This window comes from Vidua chalybeata, chromosome 8 (genome assembly GCF_026979565.1).
Source record: "Vidua chalybeata isolate OUT-0048 chromosome 8, bVidCha1 merged haplotype, whole genome shotgun sequence".
Taxonomy (NCBI): Eukaryota; Metazoa; Chordata; class Aves; order Passeriformes; family Viduidae; genus Vidua; species Vidua chalybeata.
This window is the reverse complement of record NC_071537.1, coordinates 30,617,829-30,639,990: the sequence shown is the minus strand read 5'-3', so window position 1 is coordinate 30,639,990 and position 22,162 is coordinate 30,617,829. Positions and strand designations below refer to the sequence as shown.

General features: G+C 44.0%; 1 protein-coding gene across 18 annotated transcripts in view; it reads left to right on the top strand.

Annotated features, from left to right (window-relative positions):
• Positions 1–22,162, top strand: part of PCDH15 (protocadherin related 15) — a 332,931-nt gene that overhangs the window by 213,841 nt on the left and 96,928 nt on the right. For all 18 annotated transcript variants that reach the window (XM_053948646.1, XM_053948647.1, XM_053948649.1 and 15 more), the window contains 2 exons: positions 8,836–8,964; positions 21,236–21,541. In XM_053948646.1, the coding sequence (XP_053804621.1) occupies positions 8,836–8,964; positions 21,236–21,541 (435 nt within the window). The remainder of the gene's footprint in view (positions 1–8,835; positions 8,965–21,235; positions 21,542–22,162) is intronic.

Below are 22,162 nucleotides of genomic sequence, written 5' to 3'. Positions count from 1 at the left end.
GGCATTTGTACATTTTTGTGGCTTGGTTTTGTGAACAACAGTCATAGGTTCCCCAGTTAGGTTCCAGTTGCACAGGCTCTCAGGAGCTGATATTCCTCAGGCAGTGACAATTTAAATGTGGTTATTTAATCCATACCTTTCAAACATAAAGATGCCCAAAAAGCCCTCACAGAGTGGGAAAAAGGGAATGTTTGTATTGGTCGTTCATACTCACCGGTGTAAGTTCAGTGTCTGTAGCTTCACCCACTGATATTGGTTCAGAAATTGAGGCCAGCACTCCAGAATTTCAATATCCACAGTATTTTCCAGCCAAACTCTGTGTGATCAATGATTTTTAGCTGTTATGACATGAAAGCAAAGGGGCAAAACTTCTGCTCATGAGTTTTTAAATAATACTGTATAAAATCCTGGAATACCTCAGCTGGGAAAGGTTGCTATGCTTGGAAATTGTTGATGCTTTCAGGAAGAAATTTATCCCAGACTACTTTGAAAGCTTTCTGTCTCAACATGATGACTCTCTTGTTCTCATAAAACCAGGGATGTTTTTCTCCATGGAGCTAAGCAAGGCTCAGGTATCCCCAGCCCTGACAGCATCTTCCTTGTCCCAGGGAGACACATTAAAATGGATTTTTCTTCCCATTCTGCTATCTCCAGGAGTTTGGAGGACAGCAGGATACCTCCTACATGAGCTTGTGGGTTCAGCAGCCCCAGCCTCACACTTGTGGGGAGCAGCGTTTCCTCTGGATGCCTTTCCCATAGTTATGAATGTCACAGAATCCTTGAAGTGGGAAAAGACATCTGAGATTATCAAACTCAACCATCAACCAGCTCCACCACTACCGTGTCCTCAAGTGCCACATCCACACATGTCTTGAACACTTCCAGGGATGAGGATTCCACCATTTCCTGAGAAGCTGTTCCAGTATTTCACAATGCTTTTGGTGAAGATATTTTCTTAAATATCTAAGCTAAACATCCCCTGGCACAACTCCAGGTCATTTCCTCTCATACTGGAGAAGACATCTCGCTCTTTCCTTTCCAGTTCCTGGATTCTTCATCTTGGACCTCCTTCCTCCACAGCTGCCCCCAGGGCAGGCCAAAGCTCTGTGCCTGCCCTAAAATCCACTGGAATAGTACAAGGATACAACGTGGTATTGGCTCTCCTTTTGATTCCTGATGTTCTTTAGAGAAACCCCCATCATCATCATCATCAAGGAAGTCTTTTGAGCTCATTTTTGCATTTACAAAGTCTGTGGTCCCACACACCTGAATTTTTGGGGTGTTTTAAGGTCTTTGGATTTTTTTTCTTGCTTGTTTTTCTATGTCATTAGCAAAAAACCTAGAAGAGGTTCGACAAGACTGCTGTGGCACAGAGTAATTGAGTTTTCTCTTTTCTAAGCCCCAAGGCTGATTTAACTGATTCATGTGGTGTGGTGGCAGTCATGGTGACACCATTTGACTTTGGGGAACTGCTAATTCTAGTAAAATTAATCCAGAACCACTTATGCCCTCACCCAGCACCTTGGCTTTCTGTGGAATGGACTGACCTGGCTGCCACCTTTCCATTACTCTTCCCTGGAATGCTCCTGATTGTTTAAAATGCTCAGCTGTGCTTCCCAAATTATTGTTGTTCTGAGTTATGACCTGGAGCATTAACAGGCTTGTGGGTTTTCCCTGGAAAACATGACCTGTCACCATTAACAATCTGACACAAAAAACAATTAAGGATGCATTAATTTAGCAGGCAGGAAAATGCTTTTATTTCCCAAGTAATGAGCTTTTAGTTGTAGATGGGCAAAGTGGCACGTGAAGGAAAAACCACATCCCAAGATCAATTTGCGTTCACAAATTGGGGTGTGTTTAGATGCAATCCCAAGGCAAGAATTCCTGTCTTCACCTTTCAGAGGGAGAAGTTTCAAATAAATACACATGGCTTTTGTCAGAAGAAAGAAAAGGCCTTCTGTGCTCTTGATTTTTGGATTGTGTGTGTCAGTTGATTTAGAGAGATGAAGCAGGAGCTCCATTGTGTTGTCTTGTGTGAAATAAGGGCAATTCCAACCTCCAAATACTAATGTCTCATCCTAAAAATACTCATCTAGCACTGCAGAAATGGGATTTTCTGCCTAGCAAAGCAGAGCAGCTCAGTGCCTAGTTGAAAAATCCATTTGGGAATTAGGAATTAGGTGTTCTTGAAAGTTATCAGTCATGCAGGGGATGTTCCCAACCTCCTGCTCCAACCTCCTTTTTTAACATGTCTGAAGGAGCACCAGGATCTGTTGTGGTCACGGTGGCTTTGAGGTACTCAGAAATTACTGGCAGGGTCCAGAGTCTACTTTTTTTTTTTTTTTTTTTTTTTTTTTTTTTTTTTTTTTGTCTTTGAAGACTCAACCATCAGGCCACCAAACTCCATTGGAACTCCAGGAGAAACTGTCATCTGTCCAGCTGTTCAGAGAATATCCCAAGATTCACCAGCTAGGGAAGACCAGAGGTGACCTGGCTCTGGGAGGGTTTCTTTAAAAGTCATGAATCCAAGATCCATCCCTTTAATCTGACTGTGCCCATTCCTTCTGCAACAAACACTTCAGGAAAAAACAGGGATCATTCAAGCCCTGCAGAGCCCAGGACTGGTTAGGGGCCACATTTCCTGAGGAGACAGAGGTGCCATCACCTTGGAAAGGCAGCTGAGAGTGAACCCTGTGCTCTGGGCACTGAAGGCAGGGATCAAACTGGATGCAGAACTCTGCTGTTCCTTGAAGGTCATGGGAAGAAGCAACACTTGAAAAGTAGTGGGAACCTTAGGGTGAATATAAAGAAGCCTCATCTCCTTCCCTGGGAGGGTGGGCAGGCCCTGGCACAGGGTGCCCAGAGCAGCTGGGGCTGCCCCTGGATGCCTGGAAGTGCCCAAGGCCAGGCTGGATGGGGCTTGGAGCAGCCTGGGACAGTGGAAGGTGTCCCTGCCATGGCAGGGGTGGCACTGGATGGCTTTGAGGTCTCTTCCCACCCAAACCATTCCATGATTCTGTGATTTCAGGGCTTTGTGTTTAATCCTGAAAGTCATCTTGGGGATTTTGGCCATCTTGGAAGATCATTCATAATTCAGAGCCTCTGTCTCCCACAGCAGTTGAAATAATTCCCTTCCTTAGAGCAAAGAGGTAGCCCTGAATCAGGGTAATTTAAACAAGGATTTGCTTCTTAAGTAGCATACAGAGAATTCATTAATTGATGTAAATTTTCTGTTACTCCTTGGAACTGTAAATGTTTCTGTTACTCCTGTCTCTAGTCCACATGAGTTATCCAGCAAGAAGGAAGCTAGAGGGAATATTCCTAAATATATGAAAGGGAACAATATACACAGATCTATAATTTGATCTTCCTCCTTGAAAGAACTTCTCCTCACATTATTTTCTTTTCAATCTCCAATTAGAGACACTGCTTGTTATTTTCCTCAAAAGTTCTGTATTTTGTATAAGAAATCCTTACGAATTCCAACTCATCTGTGAATTCGAGTTTGCACGAGAGGAGTTTGTCCAGACAAATTTCCTCCTCTTGAAGAGAATGCTTTTCTTCCCACAGCAGCTCTTTTATTACAGCAAGCTTTAGGAGCCTCCCAAACTTTCAGGGCTTGTGTGGCTTAGCATGGATAATATTCCCTATAAAGACTTTAATTTCATGCGCTAAAAGGAAAGGGGTAAATTAAGGAATTCTCACAAAGCAATGGAATAATCCCAATTTTCAATCCAAGATTTGGAGCAGATTGTAATTCCTAAATAATTCCTAAAATACAAATAAATAAGTTCTCATTAAGAGGAAGTTGAGGGAAGAACTTCTGGCTCTGCACAACTCCAGCCAGGGGGGGTCGGGCTCTGCTGCCAGGGAACAGGGACAGGCCAAGGGGAAACGGCCTCAAGCTGTGCCAGGGGAGGCTCAGCTTGGACAGCAGCAGGAATTTCTGCATGGAAAGGGTGCTCAGGCCTTGGCAGGGGCTGCCCAGGGAGCTTTGGAGTGCCCATCCCCAGAGGTGTGCAAAGCCATATGCATGTGGCACTTGGGGACATTGGTCAGGGTGGCCTTGGCAGTGCTGGGGAAGGGTTGGACTTGCTGGCCTCAGAGGACTTTTCTTTTCCAGCCTAAACAATTCTATTTGTCAAGGACATTCCTAAAATGTCCATGATTTTCTCCTCCTTTCCTCATGTCATACTCATGTTTTCTGTTATCTTTTATGATGTGTGAGGTTTTCATATTGGAGGCTTTCCTTTTGGGCTTTATTTTGGTGTTTTGACAGTTTTTGTCTCGTCTCCAGGCTTATTGGGATTTTTTCTCATTAGTGTAATTATTGACAAGCTACAGAATTACACTTCCCTTCACCTCAGGGTTTCCTCTCCAAAATTTCTTTGCAGTCCAGCTGGCAATTTCCTTTTTTATCTTGGAGAGGTGAAGAGGGTTGGGAAATACTTCTTTTAAACTTCTCATGGAAGGAAAGAAAGTCTGAAAATAGAATCATAGAATTGTTAATTCTATCCCAACTCAAATGTAGTCTTCTGGAGATGAATATCAATAAATCCTGATATGGAGATTAGCAGCATTATTTACCATTTCTTTTTTGATCAGATAAAGGCTTTGCCTTCAATTGTATTATTTGCAAACTACTTATCTCTGAACATGTCAGGTTTCTCTAAAAGTTTGTCCAAATTAATAAACTTGCTCGACATCAGAGCCAAGAATGTTTCCTCTCCAAGGCATAGAATGCTCTCATCAATTCCCAACTTCAATTTAAATGACAGGGCACAAATAAAATAAGAACAAAGTGGATTTTCCTCCAGATTTATCATCCATAACATTTATCAGGGCCTGGCATCCTTAGGACTTGTGCAGGCAATGTAAATTTTGCAATTATTGCTTAGGGGAGAATTATCTATATAAGAAATATTTGAGGGCCCCTAAGAAACATATAAATTGCTGCTGTGGATCTTTTATTTATATTCATTATAAAAGAGAAGTTAGCAGGGTTTCTCTGGTAATGAATAGGAAATGCCTGATATGAGGCTGAGATGGCTTTTTCCCTGGTTAAATTTCCAGGAATAGATACAGGATTCCTTCCCAAGCCATGCTTGATGATTCTGTTGTAGAAAAGCCTCATTTTTAACCAGGCAAAGCAATTTTCAAACTTTCCTTGTACTGGACTTCCATGAAAAGTATCCCTGGAAAACCAGTTGTGAATTATGTGTATCTCATTATTTTAGGGAACCAAATCTTTAAAGAATTTTAGGGGTATTTAAATATTTGTAAACACCTTTTTTTTGTTGTTTCTGTGCCTCTTAGCATCCTCTACAAACCTCAGCAACTTTTCAGAATTCTTTAGGAAATTTGTGAATTCACATTCCAGGGAAGATGGAGAGAGACTCTTTACAAGGCTCTGGACACAAGGAATGGCTTCCCAGTGCCAGAGGGCAGGGACGGATGGGATTTTTGGGAAGGAATTGTTCCCTGGCAGGGTGGGCAGGCCCTGGCACAGGGTGCCCAGAGCAGCTGGGGCTGCCCCTGCATCCCTGGCAGTGCCCAAGGCCAGGCTGGACAGGGCTTGGAGCAGCCTGGGACAGTGGAAGGTGTCCCTGCCCATGGCAGGGAGTGGCACTGGATGGGCTTTAAGGTCACATGAAATTCATGGAATCACAGTTTGTGTTGGAAAGGACCTTAAGGCTTGGAGCACCTTCCACTGTCCCAGGCTGCTCCAAGCTGTGTCCAACCTGGCCTTGGGCACTGCCAGGGATCCAGGGGCAGCCCCAGCTTCTCTGGGCACCCTCTGCCAGGGCCTCCACACTTTTCCATATGTTCTGATCCGGTGTCAGGCTGAAGAGAGGTTCTGGTTTAACCCTGAACATGGGCAATGATTATTTAGTCAGTGGGATTTTAGTGTCTGGTGACTTTTTCGTGATTCCCAGCAGGGATGATGATGTTGCTCCCAATCCTACTCTGTGCTGCACTTCTGGAGAAGCCCCTGTAATTCCTTCTGGTTGTCAAATAAGGGCTTTCTCAGAACAGCACATCAATCTGAGGTTGGAGCTTCAACAAATCTTTGGAGCCATCTAATGGGGATCTAAAAACGTTGGTTCTGGTTAATCTTTGATCATGGCACTTTCTGATGGTAATGAGAGAAGTGCTGCTCTTAAAGACACACAGGTAAGTCCCACTTCGTGGTAAAAGTGAGCATTGCTGAGACAGCAGTGAGATAACAAATGTTTCCTGTATTTGGGTGAAATAGGGAGATTTTGAATTATTCCCATTTCCTTTCTCAGTTTCAGAGTCTGTTACTGATTTTAAGGAAGAGAACCCAGGGGGTTGCTGCTAACCCAGAGTCTGCTTTGAATGCTCCTTGTGATTTCACCTACTGTTGGTCATTTGCTAAATTGTGATTAATAAAAAAGGAAGATTATTTGAAATATTGGTCTTATTACAGTTATTTCTGAATTCATTCACATTTGATAATTTTCTAAACTATGACTCATATAAAAACAGGGATTATTTGAAGTGTTGATTTTCTTACGGGATCTTATTTTAACAAACGCTTGCAAATTTAGGGAGAGGAGCATTTGATAAAATTTCCCAAACTAATTCTATTGTCATCTCAATAAGGTTTTCTTTTTTTCCCTTGCAAAATAATTTTTCTTTGCAAAAATCTTGCCCTTTAAATTCAGAAGTGAAAATTTAAATATGACAAGTGGAGCACTGGCCTGGGTGTGTTGGCTGATGGTAGGGGGTCGCTTAAGATGAGTAAAGAATGCCCAGGAATATGAAAAATACTGAAAATACTTAGGCAAGAGTTGGCGGGGGGGGCAATCCCAAACATTTCTTTTCCTTCCTCCCTTTCTCCTTATAAAATCCTCTCACAGAGACTAAATGCTGCAGATGATCAACCACAGCCCATGAAAATTATCTGGAATGAAAAGAAGTCTTTTCTAAATGGGAATTCCTGCCTTAAGCCATTGTTATTTAACACCATGTTGCCTCAGTTTATTAAATGTGAGGGTGTTTATTTCTCTGGATTTCATGGAGTTGAGTTACCTTTGGAAAAGCTGATTTACATTCAGTGCACATCACAACAGAGCGAACGTTCTGGAGTGGCTTCTGCATGGACAAGAAGGCAGAAAGTGCCTTTTCCTTTTAGAAAAGGAATGTGGAAGCAGTCAACAAATAACTGGGGCTCAGTAAACAGAAGCTGCCAGCCTGGGAGCACCTTGTGCTGTCTTGGTTCAAAATCCTCTGGATTTCTGAATGTTTTAAGTAGTGAGGAGTTATTTTATGCAGATATTGGGAGTTCTTGGGACATTGGATCCCAGCTGGATCTGGAGCTGGGAGGAGCTGATTCTGACACCAGCAGAGCACCAGAAGATGCAGGTCTTCATTCAGACTTTTTGTTTGGGGTTTTGTTTGGTTTCATTTTTTGCTTTGTTTTTTTATTTTGCTGTTTTGGGTTTTTTTGTGAAGGGAAGATGGTTGCAGGTTTCTCTATGAAGCCTGTGAGGGACCACTTTCAAACAGGTTTGTTCTTCCTAAAGCAAAAGGATTTCTTCTGGGGTCACGTCACAGTGTAGTTCCTGTGAGTGTCCTGTCATAAACGTTTTATGGAATCATGGCATTTTTATGGTTGGAAACAACATCCAAGGTCATCAAGCCCAACGTGTGACCAGGCAGCACCTTGTAACTAAACCACAACTGCAAAGTGCCGCATTCTCTCACTTTTTAAACACCTCCAGGAGCTCCACACCTCCCCTTTTAAACCTATCCCAAAGTTTGAGCACCTTTTCCATGCAGAAATTCCTGCTGCTGTCCAAGCTGAGCCTCCCCTGACACAGCTTGAGGCCGTTTCCCCTTGGCCTGTCCCTGTTCCCTGGCAGCAGAGCCCGACCCCCCCTGGCTGTCCCCTCCTGGCAGGAGTTGTGCAGAGCCACAAGGTCCCCCCTGAGCCTCCTTTTCTCCAGGCTGAGCCCCTTTCCAACTCCCTCAGCTGCTCCTGGAGCTCCAGCCCCTTCCCCAGCTCCATTCCCTTCTCTTCAGCCCCTCCAGGGCTCTCTGGCTGGGAGGGCCCAAATTTCCCTCAGAGGAGTTTCATGCAAAACATGAGAACACACAAGATTTAAGCTTTAAGACAGTGAGTTGGATGAATTGATTTAAAATTCAATATACTGAACACAATCATTTATTAAATACAGCAATGTGGGGTTTTGGGCTGAAGCTCTCAGTCTATGGGAGCAGAGAAAAGGGATGTGACTCAAGCCAACACTTCTCCACCTTTTGGATTGGGAGAGAAAATTTCCATAGGTAGCACAGACATATTTTGTTGGCATTTTATATTAAATACAGTTAATTCTGCTGGTCCCATCTCCTGGGATGTTAAAACTGGGTTGCAAAATAGAGCATCAGCATGGGGTGGGGGAAGGATGATACAGGATGATTGTGCCACTTAATCAGCTTAGTTAATCATCACTGTGATGTATTTTGATTGATAAATCACTAATTTCCTCTTCACATTCTGGCAAATTTTGATATTTCCAGATTTTTCCCTCCACTCACAACAAATACTCCTTAAATCCTTAAAATACTGTATACAATTAAAAGATATCTGATATTTTTCATGCATCTCTAATATATGAGTCAGTCTTGAGCTTGTCTTCTAAAAATTCAAAATAAACTCTCGAAACGCTTCTCTTTTCACAAAAACATGTTTAAAAATTGATTATCTATTTACCTGTGATTCTATCTAATAAGTAACAGCAGGGTTGTCACCTGGAGAGCTGTAAAATAAAGAGAATTTCTTCAAAATGTTCTTTTTCTGCCTAGACTTCGACTGCTACTGTCAATATAGTGGTGACAGATGTCAATGACAACGGACCAGTTTTTGACATGTTTCTCCCCAAAAACCTCTCTGTGCAGGAAGAGGAAGCCAATGCTTTTGTTGGTCAAGTAAGGGTAAGTCAATAAAATTGTGTATTTTATTACCTAAGCTGTCCAGACGATGAGGAAGGAGCACAAAATAATTGTGCTTTAGAAAAAAACCCATCCAAATATCTTCAGTTGAAATGCAAACTCTCCACGTGTGACTACAAAGTCACGTTTTGGGGGTTTAAAATATTGGAATTGTTTTCTTCTCTGTGCTAAATACTGAAAACACTTTGTCGCTTAAAAATAGTACATTAAAAAGTTTGTTTTGGAGAAATTCTCCTGTAAAACTTACTGGTAAGAGTTTTACAGGGTCAAAACAGTGCTGCTACATTTTTAAAAGATTTGTTTTGAGATAGAATTCAAACATGCTGAGCAAGTGACACCTGGGTGTAGGAAATTGTCACACCTAGAGGAAATTTTGAGGTCATTAAAGGGAAAATCAGTTAAACCCTTGAGTGAAATAATTGCTGACCTGACATAAAAATAGGGGATGTTGTTAATTTGAAGGTTTGAAGCTGTAAATTTTTATAACACATGGGGGTCTTCTGGATGAGGATTCAATCTCTTGAGGAAAACATCACTTTTTTTGGCAATGTTTGTTTTTCCTGACTCAAGGAAAAGAAGAAAATATTAATTAGATGGGTTTTTGATCCAGAAGTTGAATATAATGTCTCATATCTGCTGCACTAAGGTTGGATCCAGCAGGAGCTGTAGGTAAAAGAAGAATTGGGAAGCATTTTTCAGGAACTTAGGTGGAAAATGTGCCTTTTTTTTCCCAGCAGCAACCATACCAAAAGAAAATGGCAACTCCTTAAGTAGATGCTTCAGAAAAACATGACATTTTGGGTACCATGGGAACCCAAATATCCATAATAATCATGTTCCTTCCCATCCTTATATTATTTAATAAGAAATCAGAGCTGGTCTTGGACAGAGTTAGGATCCCTCAGTGCAATTAAGTCAGTTTTGATAAATGGTTAAATTATTGCTCTGCGTTTTGTCATTGCCTTCCTGTGTGGTTGTTTTTCATTCTGTATCCTAAAAGGCACAGGTGGAACATTTCAAATCAGTCCCAAATATCCCTCAAATCCATTTTGTGCTTTGCTGGGGGCCCTCAAGGCTCAATCATCTTCTCAAACACAAGTTTGCTTCTATTTTTAGCTGTGACAGAACTGTAAAATACAACAAATAATTGCCACAAGAAGCTCCCTGGCTTCTAAATTAGTGCAATTTCTAAGCTGTGTGGAAATGAAAATATTTATTGTGGTCTTGAGATAATTTATTCCTACTTGGAGTGACAGAAACTGCTTCTGTCATTTCCTGTCCTGTTTATCCCTGGATGGAGAAAGCTTTTTCTTTATAGCCCAAATACTGGGTGTATTTCTCCTATCTCATGTTCACAACTGCAAATTGATACAGGGATATCCATTGGAAATGCCATTCTGTGGTATAGAAAAGAGAAATTGGGGCATTTGGAATTTTTTTCTGGCTTCAGTGAGGTTATTGAAATAATGGTGATGAGAGTTTGGGTGTAGCTGTGTTGTTTGAGGATATTCCTTAAAAACTGAAATAGCTTTTGGTGTGTTGTGCTTCACTGTGGATAAAACCACAGCAGGTATGGGAGAGGTGTTAATGGGAATAAATTTTGTATGGAAGCTTTATTGTAGATAAAATGTACATAAAGGGCTATTTTAGGTGGAAATAGGCTGGTAGAAGAAGAAATCACTATAGTGCTGTGTGTTTTCTCTACCAAGAATTAGCCCATTGATTAACAAAGCTGCTTTTCAGAAAACTTTTTGCTCATTTCAAACAGAAACCTAAAATCTGCCAGAGCAAGGAGTCATACAGAGGATTTTAAATTAAAAAAAACAGATTTTGTTTTGTCCCTTTCCCTTTGGAATGCCACCTTCCCATTTTACCTAGGGAAAAAAAAATTAGCAAGATATTTTTACCTTAAAACCTAAGATCTGTCCCTGCTGCTCATGGGAGCAGACAACCTGGTAGGTAGGCCATGGAAAAGATGCTCAACCACTTTGATCCCTCAAGATTTTTGACTCAGGAGATTTGGTCTCAGGATTGGGTGCCTGGGCTCATTGTCAGAATTCCAGAGTGGTTCGGGTTGGGAGGGATCTTAAATTTCATCCCATTCCAGCCCTGCCATGAGCAGGGACACCTTCCACCATGCCAGCTTGCTCCAAGCCCTGTCCAGGCTGGCCCTGGACACTTCCAGGGGTGGGGATTTTAAGCAGTTTGAGGTGTAAATCAATCTGAACACTCCCAGACAGAGCTCCTGCCACAGACCAGAGATTTCCATGCTCTGCTTTGCTTTCCATGGGAAAGTTGCACTTTCAAAGGGATTCCCATAAGGACTTTGATAATATTTGGGGGGTGCTTTCCCAAGGAGATGTAGCAAGAAGGCAGGGAGAGGTTTCCTGTGGGAGAGGGAGGGTTTGGAGCATTTATTCCATGCAGGCAGGCAGGCAATATCCACACTTGGAAGTGCTGTCAGCTCTGCCGCCAGTTGGAGCTGCAGGAGGCACTGGCACAGGAGTGCTGCCTGTGGGCATTCCAGGAGCCTCCTGAAGATTAAAAGAACAAAAGCCAGACAGGATAATGCTGCCTGGAGCGGATGTGTTTCCAATCCTTTTATTGCACACTGTGTTCTCTAAATTGGGGCAGTCAGAGGTGGGTTGGATTCCCTGCTGCTGCTTCCCCTCTGATCCTGGGGATCCCCCAGCAAGGCAGGAGCACAGTTGCTGCGTGCAAGTCTCCACAAAGGGCCCCCAGGGATCCAAAAGCTTCAGCTGGAAACTCCACTGTGAAATTCAGGCACTTTCTTGCAGTCTAAAGCAGCAGGAGATGGGGCATCAGGATGATCTGCACTGTACACTGCACTTTCATCAATCCCAGGGGCATGGGAGGTAAAAAAGATGGAATGAAACTTAGGAAAGGGATCAATGTATTGATCTTCAGGTGTGTTCACAGCTTTGGGCAGGGGAAGACAGTCCCCAGCAGTTTGTTGCAGACTCTAAAAAAGCAGCCTGGGGTTAAATAAAAAGCTGTTGAGCTGATGGGGTCCTGGAGAGGAAAGACATCCCTTGACAGAAGTTTTTATTCATGTGGGGTTTTATTTATAGCCAGATTCTTTCACCCAACCTCATAATTCATTTATTGTTGGATATTTTGGTGTCATTGATCAGCACTGTGTGAAAACTCCAGCATGAACGTGTTGCTATCAAGGAGAGGTAGCCACAGGGAAGGAAATAAGATGGAAAATGGGGATAAGAATTATGAGCTCAAGTATCACTGGCCCTTGGATCTTCCCTAAAATGGAAACAGGATAAATTAATTTTATTAATGCGAGCAGTTTGCAGGGTGTGTGATACCTTTGTCACTTGCTTGGTTTTAAGTTACAAAAGAAATGCTTTAAGAAGGTTGTTTTTTAGGACGGACCTATTCTTCCTGCTGGAAAAGATGGGAAAGTTTGGAGGAATTTGTTTGGTTGTACTGTACTAGCCCTCCTGAATGCTGATGAAATGTAATTATTTCCCAACAGAGCTTTCTGTCGTGGGTATCAGTGAACTCTTACAGGCTTCTGTTTTTATTTAATAAATTCATAAGGTGATAAACCCTGGATCTAAAGCCCGATTTAAATTTCACGGCTGTTGGGTAAAGCTTGTTGTGTTGGACTAAGTGACCTCTGGAGATCTCTCACAAGCGGCTCCTCCTGTTTTGACAAGCAGGAAAAACTCCTTAAAATGCTGGTGAGGAATTCTTGCCCATGCACATGGAATGGTTGGGATGAGATGAGCTTTAAGATCCTTTCCATCCCAAAGCATCTGTGATTCTATTATTTTATTACATTACAGTATCTTGTGGAAAAGTCTAGAAAGGAATCTGAGTTTTCCTAAATCCCCACTGCCTTGTTTTCAGTGTGAAGGGTGTGATTTCCCAAAACCTGCACTGCAAATGACACCTTGTCTGTGTTAAAGATACAGGCTCCTGAAATTAAATTCCCAAATTTCCTGGACTTTAAGACAACTTGAAGGAAAATTGGAGGTGGAGGAAAAAGGAGAAGTCCAGAAAAAAAGGGAGGCTTATTATCAGAAAAGGACAATCCAGAAGGAAAAGGAATTAAAATTAGAGGTGGAAGAGATAGGATAAATCCAGGAAAAAGGGGGATTTAATGGCAGGAGAGGACAATCCAGGAGGGAAAGGACTTGAGCCTTTGGGGAAGAGTAAAATCACAGGCTCTGAAACAAATTTCAAATACCCAGAGTGAGTCCAGGACTCCTGCTCATAGCATGACCCAGTGCCTAACAATGCAGATTGAATTAATCTCACAGATATAAAACCAACAGGAGCAGCTGGGGTTTGAGTCAAAATCCATAAAAAAAACTATTCAGACTCCAAAATCAGAGAATCGGAATGTGGCAGGTGAATTCCAACCAGAGAAAGTTCAGACTTCATTTCTTGTAAGTGGTTGGATGATCACAGGATCATTGGGAAAAAGCCTTGGTGGTTTTCATTTCCTTCAGTTTATTAAGGAATTTGTCCCCAGGAAGGATAGAAAGGACTTTAATAAGGCTTTTAACACTATCTCTCTCAAGATCCTCATGGGGATGCTGGTCCCAGAAATAATTTCATGTGCTTCTAGTTGGATTTTCATGTTTGTTAACAGGCAAATTCCCCTTAGAACAAGATTGATGTCTCAAGTCCAAAGCTGTGGCATCAGGAGGAAGAGGTGGGGTCATAGATTTGGGCTATTTATTTCCATTCCAGACCATCAGTGCTGGACAGAATTACCTCTTCCTGCTGGCACCAGGGAATTCCTGGAAGATATTTGGCAGCAGTGGCTGCAGCCACAGTTCCTCATCTTTTTCCACTGTTCCTTGAACTTAGGTCAGCTTGGGCACAGATCAAAGAGGTTAAAAAAGCACAGATCAAAGAGGTTAAAAAAGCTCCTTGCCACGTGGCCTCTTAAGTGAAAAGGATTTCAAAAGCTGTGCTTTTGTCTTCTCTGTTCCCAAAATTTATTATATTTGTGCATTCATCTGCATCTTTGCCCTCCAGATAATATTTGTGCTTTAGTGCAGTGGAAATACTGATCTTTGTTATCAGCATGTTCATGGCAGTTGATTGTTGAAAGTCCAAGGATTTTCCATGAAAGGAATTCTGGTTTTGTCTGCTGCCATTTTACATTTTGGGATGCCTTTAAGCCCTATTATCTCTTTCAGCTTGATGCCAAATTAAATCTTCTGAATCAGTGATTTCATATCTCTGGTTCATGCCCTTTTAGGATTTTGATGCCTGATTCCCATCCCTGGCAGTGCCCAAGGTCAGGTTGGACTTTGGGGCTTGGAGTACCCTGGGATAGTGGGAGAGGTCCCTGCCCATGGCAGGGGGTGGCACTGGATGGGCTTTAAGGCCCCTTCCAACTCAAAGTCAAGAGAAATTCCAAAAAATAACTTTAGAGAAATATTGGGAGCCCAGCTATATGTGCAGAGTTTGTACAGTATATTCCATCTGTGATTTAGAAAGTTTTTGTTTTGGGAGGGCTTTTTGGTGTTTTTGTTCTTTCTAGTGTGCAAATCCATTGGTTTAATCTCTTCATCATATCATTGCCAAAGGACACACTCATCAAAACCCAAATTTTTTAATCATCCTTCAAGGACTACCAAGTCTCCAAGGTCAGGATTTTGTCGTGTGCCAGGCTGAAGAAAGCTGGGCTGGTTGAAGCTATGAAGCATTAAAATGTGATTAGCTCATGTAGGAGATTCACCAACCCATCCAGTGATGGGCTTGCAGCCATGAGCTTTTGGATTTTCATTTATTTTCATTTATATTTGCTCTTAGGGTTTAACTGCTCTTAATGTGCAGTTTTGTTTGGAAGCACATTTAATTGGTTTTGGAATTAACCCTCCAGGTGCACTGGAATTAGCAGAGACCATGGAAGTAATCATCCAGGGTTGTTCTGGCTTGTCTAATGCCTAAAAACAGGACAGTGTTTGAAAATTATGTCAGTATTTGAAAATTTACAGGGTGTTTCCTTTATCCTACTCTGAGTGGAGTGAAGGATAAGCTGCCATAACCCGGGAGTTCAGTAGGATGTTGAAGCTCCTGGAGGATATCCACAAAACCTGAAGGATTTTTCCAAAGGATGTGTGTGCACTTGGGTCTCAAGGAAGTAGAATTTGCCTTGAAATTGCAAGACAGCCAAAATCAATGAATTGCAGACTGGTTTGAGTTGGAAGGGACCTCAAATCCCACCCATCCAGTGCCACCCCTGCCATGGGCAGGGGCACCTTCCACCATCCCAGGCTGCTCCAAGCCCTGTCCAACCTGGCCTTGGGCACTCACAGGGATCCAGGGGCAGCCCCAGCTTCTCTTGGCACCCTGTGCCAGGGCCTGCCCACCCTCCCAGGGAACAGTTCCTTCCCAATATCCCATCCATCCCTGCCCTCTGGCGGTGGGAAGCCATTCCCTGTGTCCTGGCACTGCAAGCCCTTGTCCAAATTCTCTCTCCATCTCTCCTGCAGCTCCTTCAGGCCCTGCAAGGCCACAATTTGGTCACCCCAAAGCTTCTCCTCTCCAGGCTGAACAATCCCAACCCTCCCAGCCTTTCCTTCCAGCAGAGCTGCTTCATCCATCTAAGAAAATTTAAAAGTGAAAGGCTGTGTAAAAGCTGTCAAGAAACAACAAAAGAGAGAAAAAGCCTTCCTGAACTTTAGGAGAGAAGGAAAGTCCAAACTTTTATGGATGACTGATGTTGCCTCCTTAAAATACTTACAAATATTTGGTTTATGACAAAGAGGTCAGGCACATTTCAGATATTTGTGGCCTCTGACTGCATCTGGGAGATGTTAATTTTGTCCTGTGGGCACAAACTGTAATCTCCCTGCAAAACAAGTCCAAAATCCAATCTAACACTCCCACCTACACTTGATTTGCTGTTTGACACAAATGAGGGGCTTGGGAATACTTCCAACCCAGAGTAATAAAGCCATTAAACCCGCAATAATAAACCTATTAAACCCCTAATATAAAGGAATCATGTTATCTGCCATGAGAACAATAATTCTCACCAACAGCATCATTTGGATCCTCCAGCACAATTCCTACCTTGAGCTGTGGAATACTGGGGGAGCTGTCCAAAATCAGGAGTTTGGTTGGCTTGGGTAGGGACTGTGGGGAACCTTTGCTCCTGAAGAAGGGAAATTTAAACTGAAGGAAGCTGGTTTTGTGGCAGAGTGGTCCCTAAGAAATGTTTCAGCCTTTAGGAAAGCGGGATATTCACCCTGCTTGTCTCTGATTTAGAGATGAGTAGGAATAATGACATTGCTTTGATGTTTTCTAGTTCCAACATTCCAAGCACAAATCCTCAATTAACCTGCCTAAATCCTTTCACCATCATGAGCAAGAGTTGAGGATATAATAAGAGGTTTCTTTTGCAAAGGATGATAATGATATAATGAATATTGTTGACATTCAAGCCCTTGTCATTATATTTCAGAGTTAATGATCCTTCAGAGGTGTCTTAGTCACTCCCATCTCCCAGGACTGTGTTTTCCTGCTGTTTGAGATGGTGGGAGATAATTTGTTACTCTGGAACATTGCTGGTTTATGTTCCTGAGGGTTTCTTGGTGATGTGGAAGCAGAGCTAGTAACACAAATCTGAATTTACCACATCAGGTAAAGGCAGGCACCTTGTAGGTGATGGCATCTCTAATAAATGTGGAATGTATTTTCTGGGAAATAAAGTAGTGAGTCATTCATATTCCCAGGTTTCCATGTTTGTTTTATCATGCAGTACTTAATAAATTAGAGATAGAAATAAGAGTCATCCTGGAGATCTGAGACGTCACCAGAATAACAGCAGTACTTGCTCTGTCTCTTTGGATGGGCACATTTTTCCTGATTCTGGATAAACACCAGGAGATGTATCCTGGGCTCACCCCACAGTGTGGAGGGAGGAGATGCTTCCCCCCTCTTCTGCTCAGGTGAGAGCCCATCTGGAATTCTGTGCACAGTTCTGGTGCCGCCAACACAAGGAGGGCATGGAACTGCTGGAGCAGGTGCAGAGGAGGCCATGGAGATGCTGAGGGGTCTGGAGCACCTTCCCTGTGGAGCCAGGCTGGGAGAGCTGGCAATGCTCAGCCTGGAGAAGGGAAAGGTGTGTGGAGACCTCACAGCTCCTTCCAGGGCCTGAAGGGACACAGGGAAGCTGGAGAGGGACCCTGCAAGAGGAACTGGAGTGACAGGACACAGGGAATGGGTTCAAACTGCCAAAGGACAGGGATGGATGGGATATTGGGAAGGAATTGTTCCCTGGGAGGGTGGGCAGGCCCTGGCACAGGGTGCCCAGAGCAGCTGGGGCTGCCCCTGGATCCCTGGCAATGCCCAAGACCAGGTTGGACATTGGGGCTTGGAGCAGCCTGGGATGATGGAAGATGTCCCTGCCCTTGGCAGGGGTGGCACTGGGTGGGATTTGAGGTCCTTCCAACCCAAACCAGTCTGGGATTCTGTCATTTAGTGAGATGGACAAGGTAGAAATGGACCAGCATTTGAGATGCAATGACACCATGGCACTGTCTTGGAATCTCTTCTATTCTTTTGTAGTTTACCTCTTTTTGCTAGTTCTCTCCTCTTCTTTAGGTTTTTTTTTTTATTCTGGTTTAGGTTTTTTTGGTCTTAGTTTCTGTGGTGCCTCTGTCCCCAGTGGCCTCTGAGGGTTATTTTGCCTCCAGCAATCACAGCTGCTGTTTCTGCTGCCTCTGTCAGGTAGCAGCAGCCTCTGCAAGGCTGTGAAGAGCCTTCTGCCTGTAAATACATCTGCAGCTCCCTTTAGGGTCTGCTGTCATTATAAAGGGCCCTTTACCTGCCAAAACTTCAGGACTCTCACCGTACTTTTTGTGCATATCATTGGGGATGAGTTGTGGTGGAAAGCCTTGAGTGGGCACAGGAATGTTTTCTCCTTGCCTTTGGGACTTTCTTTAGGATTCAGGTTATATGGGAATTAATTGTTTCCTGGCTTCTCTCCACCTCTCTACCTGTTCACTCAGGGAATTCAGCCCAGTGTTGGTAATGACCAAATGGGATTAAACTTATTGGGATATCACTGGTTCAGGATAAATTCAACCAGGGCTGTTTTTTTGAAGCAGAACGTCCTGAAAGGTCCTCATCTTCCATACCTCCTGTTCCCTCACTTCCTGGCAAGTCTTGTACCTGTTGGTGACAGATCTGGGGGTGAAATTGGGGTTAAAGTTGTCCTTTTTGGTGCAATGTGATGACTGCAAAGAGGGACAGAGAGTGTCCACACCAAGAACAAGTCCTTGCCCAAGGAGCTGCTTCCCACAGGCTCCGAGAGGCTCTGGGAAATTATTTCCATGTGGGAACAGTTGTGCACCCTTGAGATAGGATTCTTTTAGGAAACAGATGAAACTCTCTTTCTTTCTTATCCATAAAGAAAACATTATCTCTTTTCAAGTTTAGAGTGATAAAAATGTTAATTCTTCACCAGTGTTACGGTGGTATAATCCCAATTAGATAATTGGATTTAATAATGATGCTTTGCTCGCTACTCTTTGTGGAAATACCTGTTTAATATTTTTATCAAGGATCAGATTGAGAGGATCAAGTGTACCCTGAGACAGTTTGTGAAGAGCCCCAAGCCAGGTGGGAGTGTGGCTGTGCTGGAGGGCAGGAAGCTCTGCAGAGGGATCAGGACAGGCTGGATCCATGGGCTGAGGTTCAGCAAGTGCTGGGTCCTGCCCTGGGGTCACCCCAGGCCCTGCAGCTCCAGGCTGGGCAGAGGGGCTGGAAAGGGCCCGTCGGGAAAGGCCCTGAGGGCTGTGCCAGGGCTGGACAGGAGCCCGGGGGTGCCCAGGGGGGCACGAGGCCAATGGCCCCTGGGCTGTGCCAGCCATGGGGTGGCCACAGGCCCAGGGCAGGGCCCGTCCCCTGGGCTGGCCCTGCTGAGGGACCCCGAGGGCTGTGTCCAGTTCTGGGCCCTCCCGGCCAGAGAGCCCTGGAGGGGCTGGAGCGTGGCCAGGGAAGGGAACGGAGCTGGGGAAGGGGCTGGAGCCCCAGGAGCAGCTGAGGGAGCTGGGAAGGGGCTCAGCCTGGAGAAAAGGAGGCTCAGGGGGGACCTTGTGGCTCTGCACAACTCCTGCCAGGAGGGGACAGCCAGGGGGGGTCGGGCTCTGCTGCCAGGGAACAGGGACAGGACAAGGGGAAACGGCCTCAAGCTGTGCCAGGGGAGGCTCAGCTTGGACAGCAGCAGGAATTTCTGCATGGAAAGGGTGCTCAGGCCTTGGCAGGGGCTGCCCAGGGAGCTTTGGAGTGCCCATCCCTGGAGGTGTCCAAGGAAGGGCTGGAGGTGGCACTCAGTGCTCTGGGCTGGGGACAAGGTGGGCACTGGGCACAGCTGGGACTCCGTGGGCTGGGAGGGATTTTCCAGCCTCAGATCCTGGGATTCTGTGAATCAAATGAGTCCTACAAAGGTGTTTAAATCAAAACTGAACGTGGCAATAGTGTTTCTGCCTAAGGATGTGCACAAATGAGTTCAAAACATTCATGGTCATGTTTTTAGGAACCCAGTTGCAAACCCTGCCATATATTTGAAAGTAATTTTCATTTCCTTTCCTAAACATGAAGTTTATCTATTCTAAAACATGCTTCCAAACTAACCTGATGCAAAACTGTTGTCTCATGAGAATTTTTTGTCACGGTTTCCAATTATAGGCGTATTTCAGATTACTCTTGGAGATTCCTTTGGGGCTTTTTGGTTTGTTTGTTGTTTTCCTTTTTTAGATCTGTTGTTTCTACAGAGGAAATTGAATTGATTGGAAATTAAGCAAATCCAGCTGACAGATGTGGATTAGAAGGATGCCATATACCTATGGACCAGTTAGGATGAAGTTGTAGCAAACCCTCCTTAGCACATGGGCATAATGCAGGGAAGAAACACAGTGATTGTTTTCCTTATTAGCAATTTTAATTAACTTTTAATTGATTTCTAGCAAGATAAATGGTTTCATTACCAAGCCTTACAATGAACACCATCACCAGAATTAAGCATTCCCAGCAACTGTTCTGAAAACAAAACATGCAAATCTCTTATGATCTTCACAGATGTCATTCATAAAGGCAAATAAATGAGAATAGAGTAGGGCAGAGTGTCCTGTGTTTAATTTAGGTAACCTTGTTCATCATGGCCTAATTTAATTAAGAGGAGGCAAAATAACAGGTCAGCATTTCAATCTGAGAGCTCTATGAAAGCCTATTAATTTTGTCCATCCCTATAATTATGTGATAACAAGAATTATTTGACTGACACTGAAATCTGAGGCTTGGTTCAGTGTGTGAGAACAAAGATACCAACTAAAGAAATCAGGATGGTTTTCTGTGGCGCTCATCAATCTGTCGCAAGCACAGAAGATTAAGGATGAAATGTGATAATGTTTGGGTTTGAAGAACAGGATGAACAAAACAGAAATTAAGTAGTTCTTCAGAGAGCAGTGATGAAAATATCACTGAGTGTGACAAATGTGTTAAGTGGAAAGAAACTTTCTAACTCATGTGTCCCTTCTGTCTGTCTGCATCCATCCTTCATTTAAATTCATTTTCCATAAGGATTTGGGCAGCAATGAAACACTACACCAGTGTTAAATAAAAATTCCTCTCAGGCACCACCCAATCCTGAAGACCCTTCAGCATTAGAATTATCTGAGGGCTTGGCTTCACAAGCATCACATTCATCCTCTGTTGAAATTCAGAGAATCATAAAATAGAATCCCAGAATTATTTAGGTTGGAAAAATTTTCAGGATTGAGTCCAGCCTGTGTGTGATCCCACCCCAGAGCACTGAGTGCCACCTCCAGCCCTTCCTTGGACACCTCCAGGGATGGGCACTCCAAAGCTCCCTGGGCAGCCCCTGCCAAGGCCTGAGCACCCTTTGCATGCAGAAATTCCTGCTGCTGTCCAAGCTGAGCCCCCCACAACTTCAGGCTATGTCCTCTTGTCCTGTCAAAAGTTTCCAAGGCTGAGCAGCTAAATGTGCCTTTTCTCCTGAAAAATCCAGCTAGGATCCACTTAGCCTGGCTTCTGTCGCTGGGAATGGAGCCATTTGTTTCTGTGGGATGTTTTATCTTCAGTCAAAGCTTAGAGGCAGGCTGCCCCAGACACCACAGATTTGGCAGAATCCTTCCCTGCCTCACCTGGTTTCTGTCCTGTGGGCATCTCCCTCGAAGGTTTGCAATTTGTGCATTAACCCATGGTTTTCCTGCTGTCTCTGCAGGCTACAGATGCAGATGCTGGGGTTAATGGGCAGGTCCATTACAGTCTGGCCAACTTCAACAACCTTTTCCGGATCACCTCCAACGGCAGCATTTACACGGCAGTGAAGCTGAACAGGGAGGTGAGGGATTACTACGAGCTCATCGTGGAGGCGACAGATGGAGCTGTGGACCCCCGGCGCTCCACGCTCACCTTGGCCATCAAGGTGCTGGATATTGATGACAACAGCCCTGTGTTCACCAACACCTCCTACACTGTCTGTGTGCCAGAGAATCTCCCACCAGGAACTGTCTTCCTGCAGCTGGAGGTAAGGAGGCATGGGTGAGTGAAGGTGGTGCATGTTTGTTCTGCGATATTCAGGGTTCTTATTGAACTTGGCAGTGAGACTCAAATAAAAGTTTGCGAACTGGAGCATGAGGGTAAGTTTATTTGCCCAGAGAAGCTGTGGCTGCCCCTGGATCCCTGGAAGTGTCCAAGACCAGGTTGGATGAGGCTTGGAGCAACCTTGGGTAGTGGAAAGTGGCTCTGCCCATGGCACTGGATGGGCTTTGATGTCCCTTTCAATCCACACCCTTCTGGGATTCTGTGATTCTGAAGAATGCTTGGCCTCATGGCAGGTACCAAAAAAAACCTTTAAAGATAAGGTTATTTAAGAAATGATAGCAATTAATAAAAAGAAACAATGAAACAGCAAAACCTACACTGCCACCATCTACACAGCCAGACAGTGATAGGCCAAGGGGAAGAGTTTTAAGCTAAAAGAGAAGAGCTGTAAATCAGATGTTAGGAAGGAATCGTTCATTGGGACGGTGCTGAGGGGCTGACACAGGGTGCCCAGAGCAGCTGGGGCTGCCCCTGGATCCCTGGAAGTGCCCAAGGCCAGGTTGGATGGGGCTTGGAGCAACCTGGGACAGTGGAAGGTGTCCCT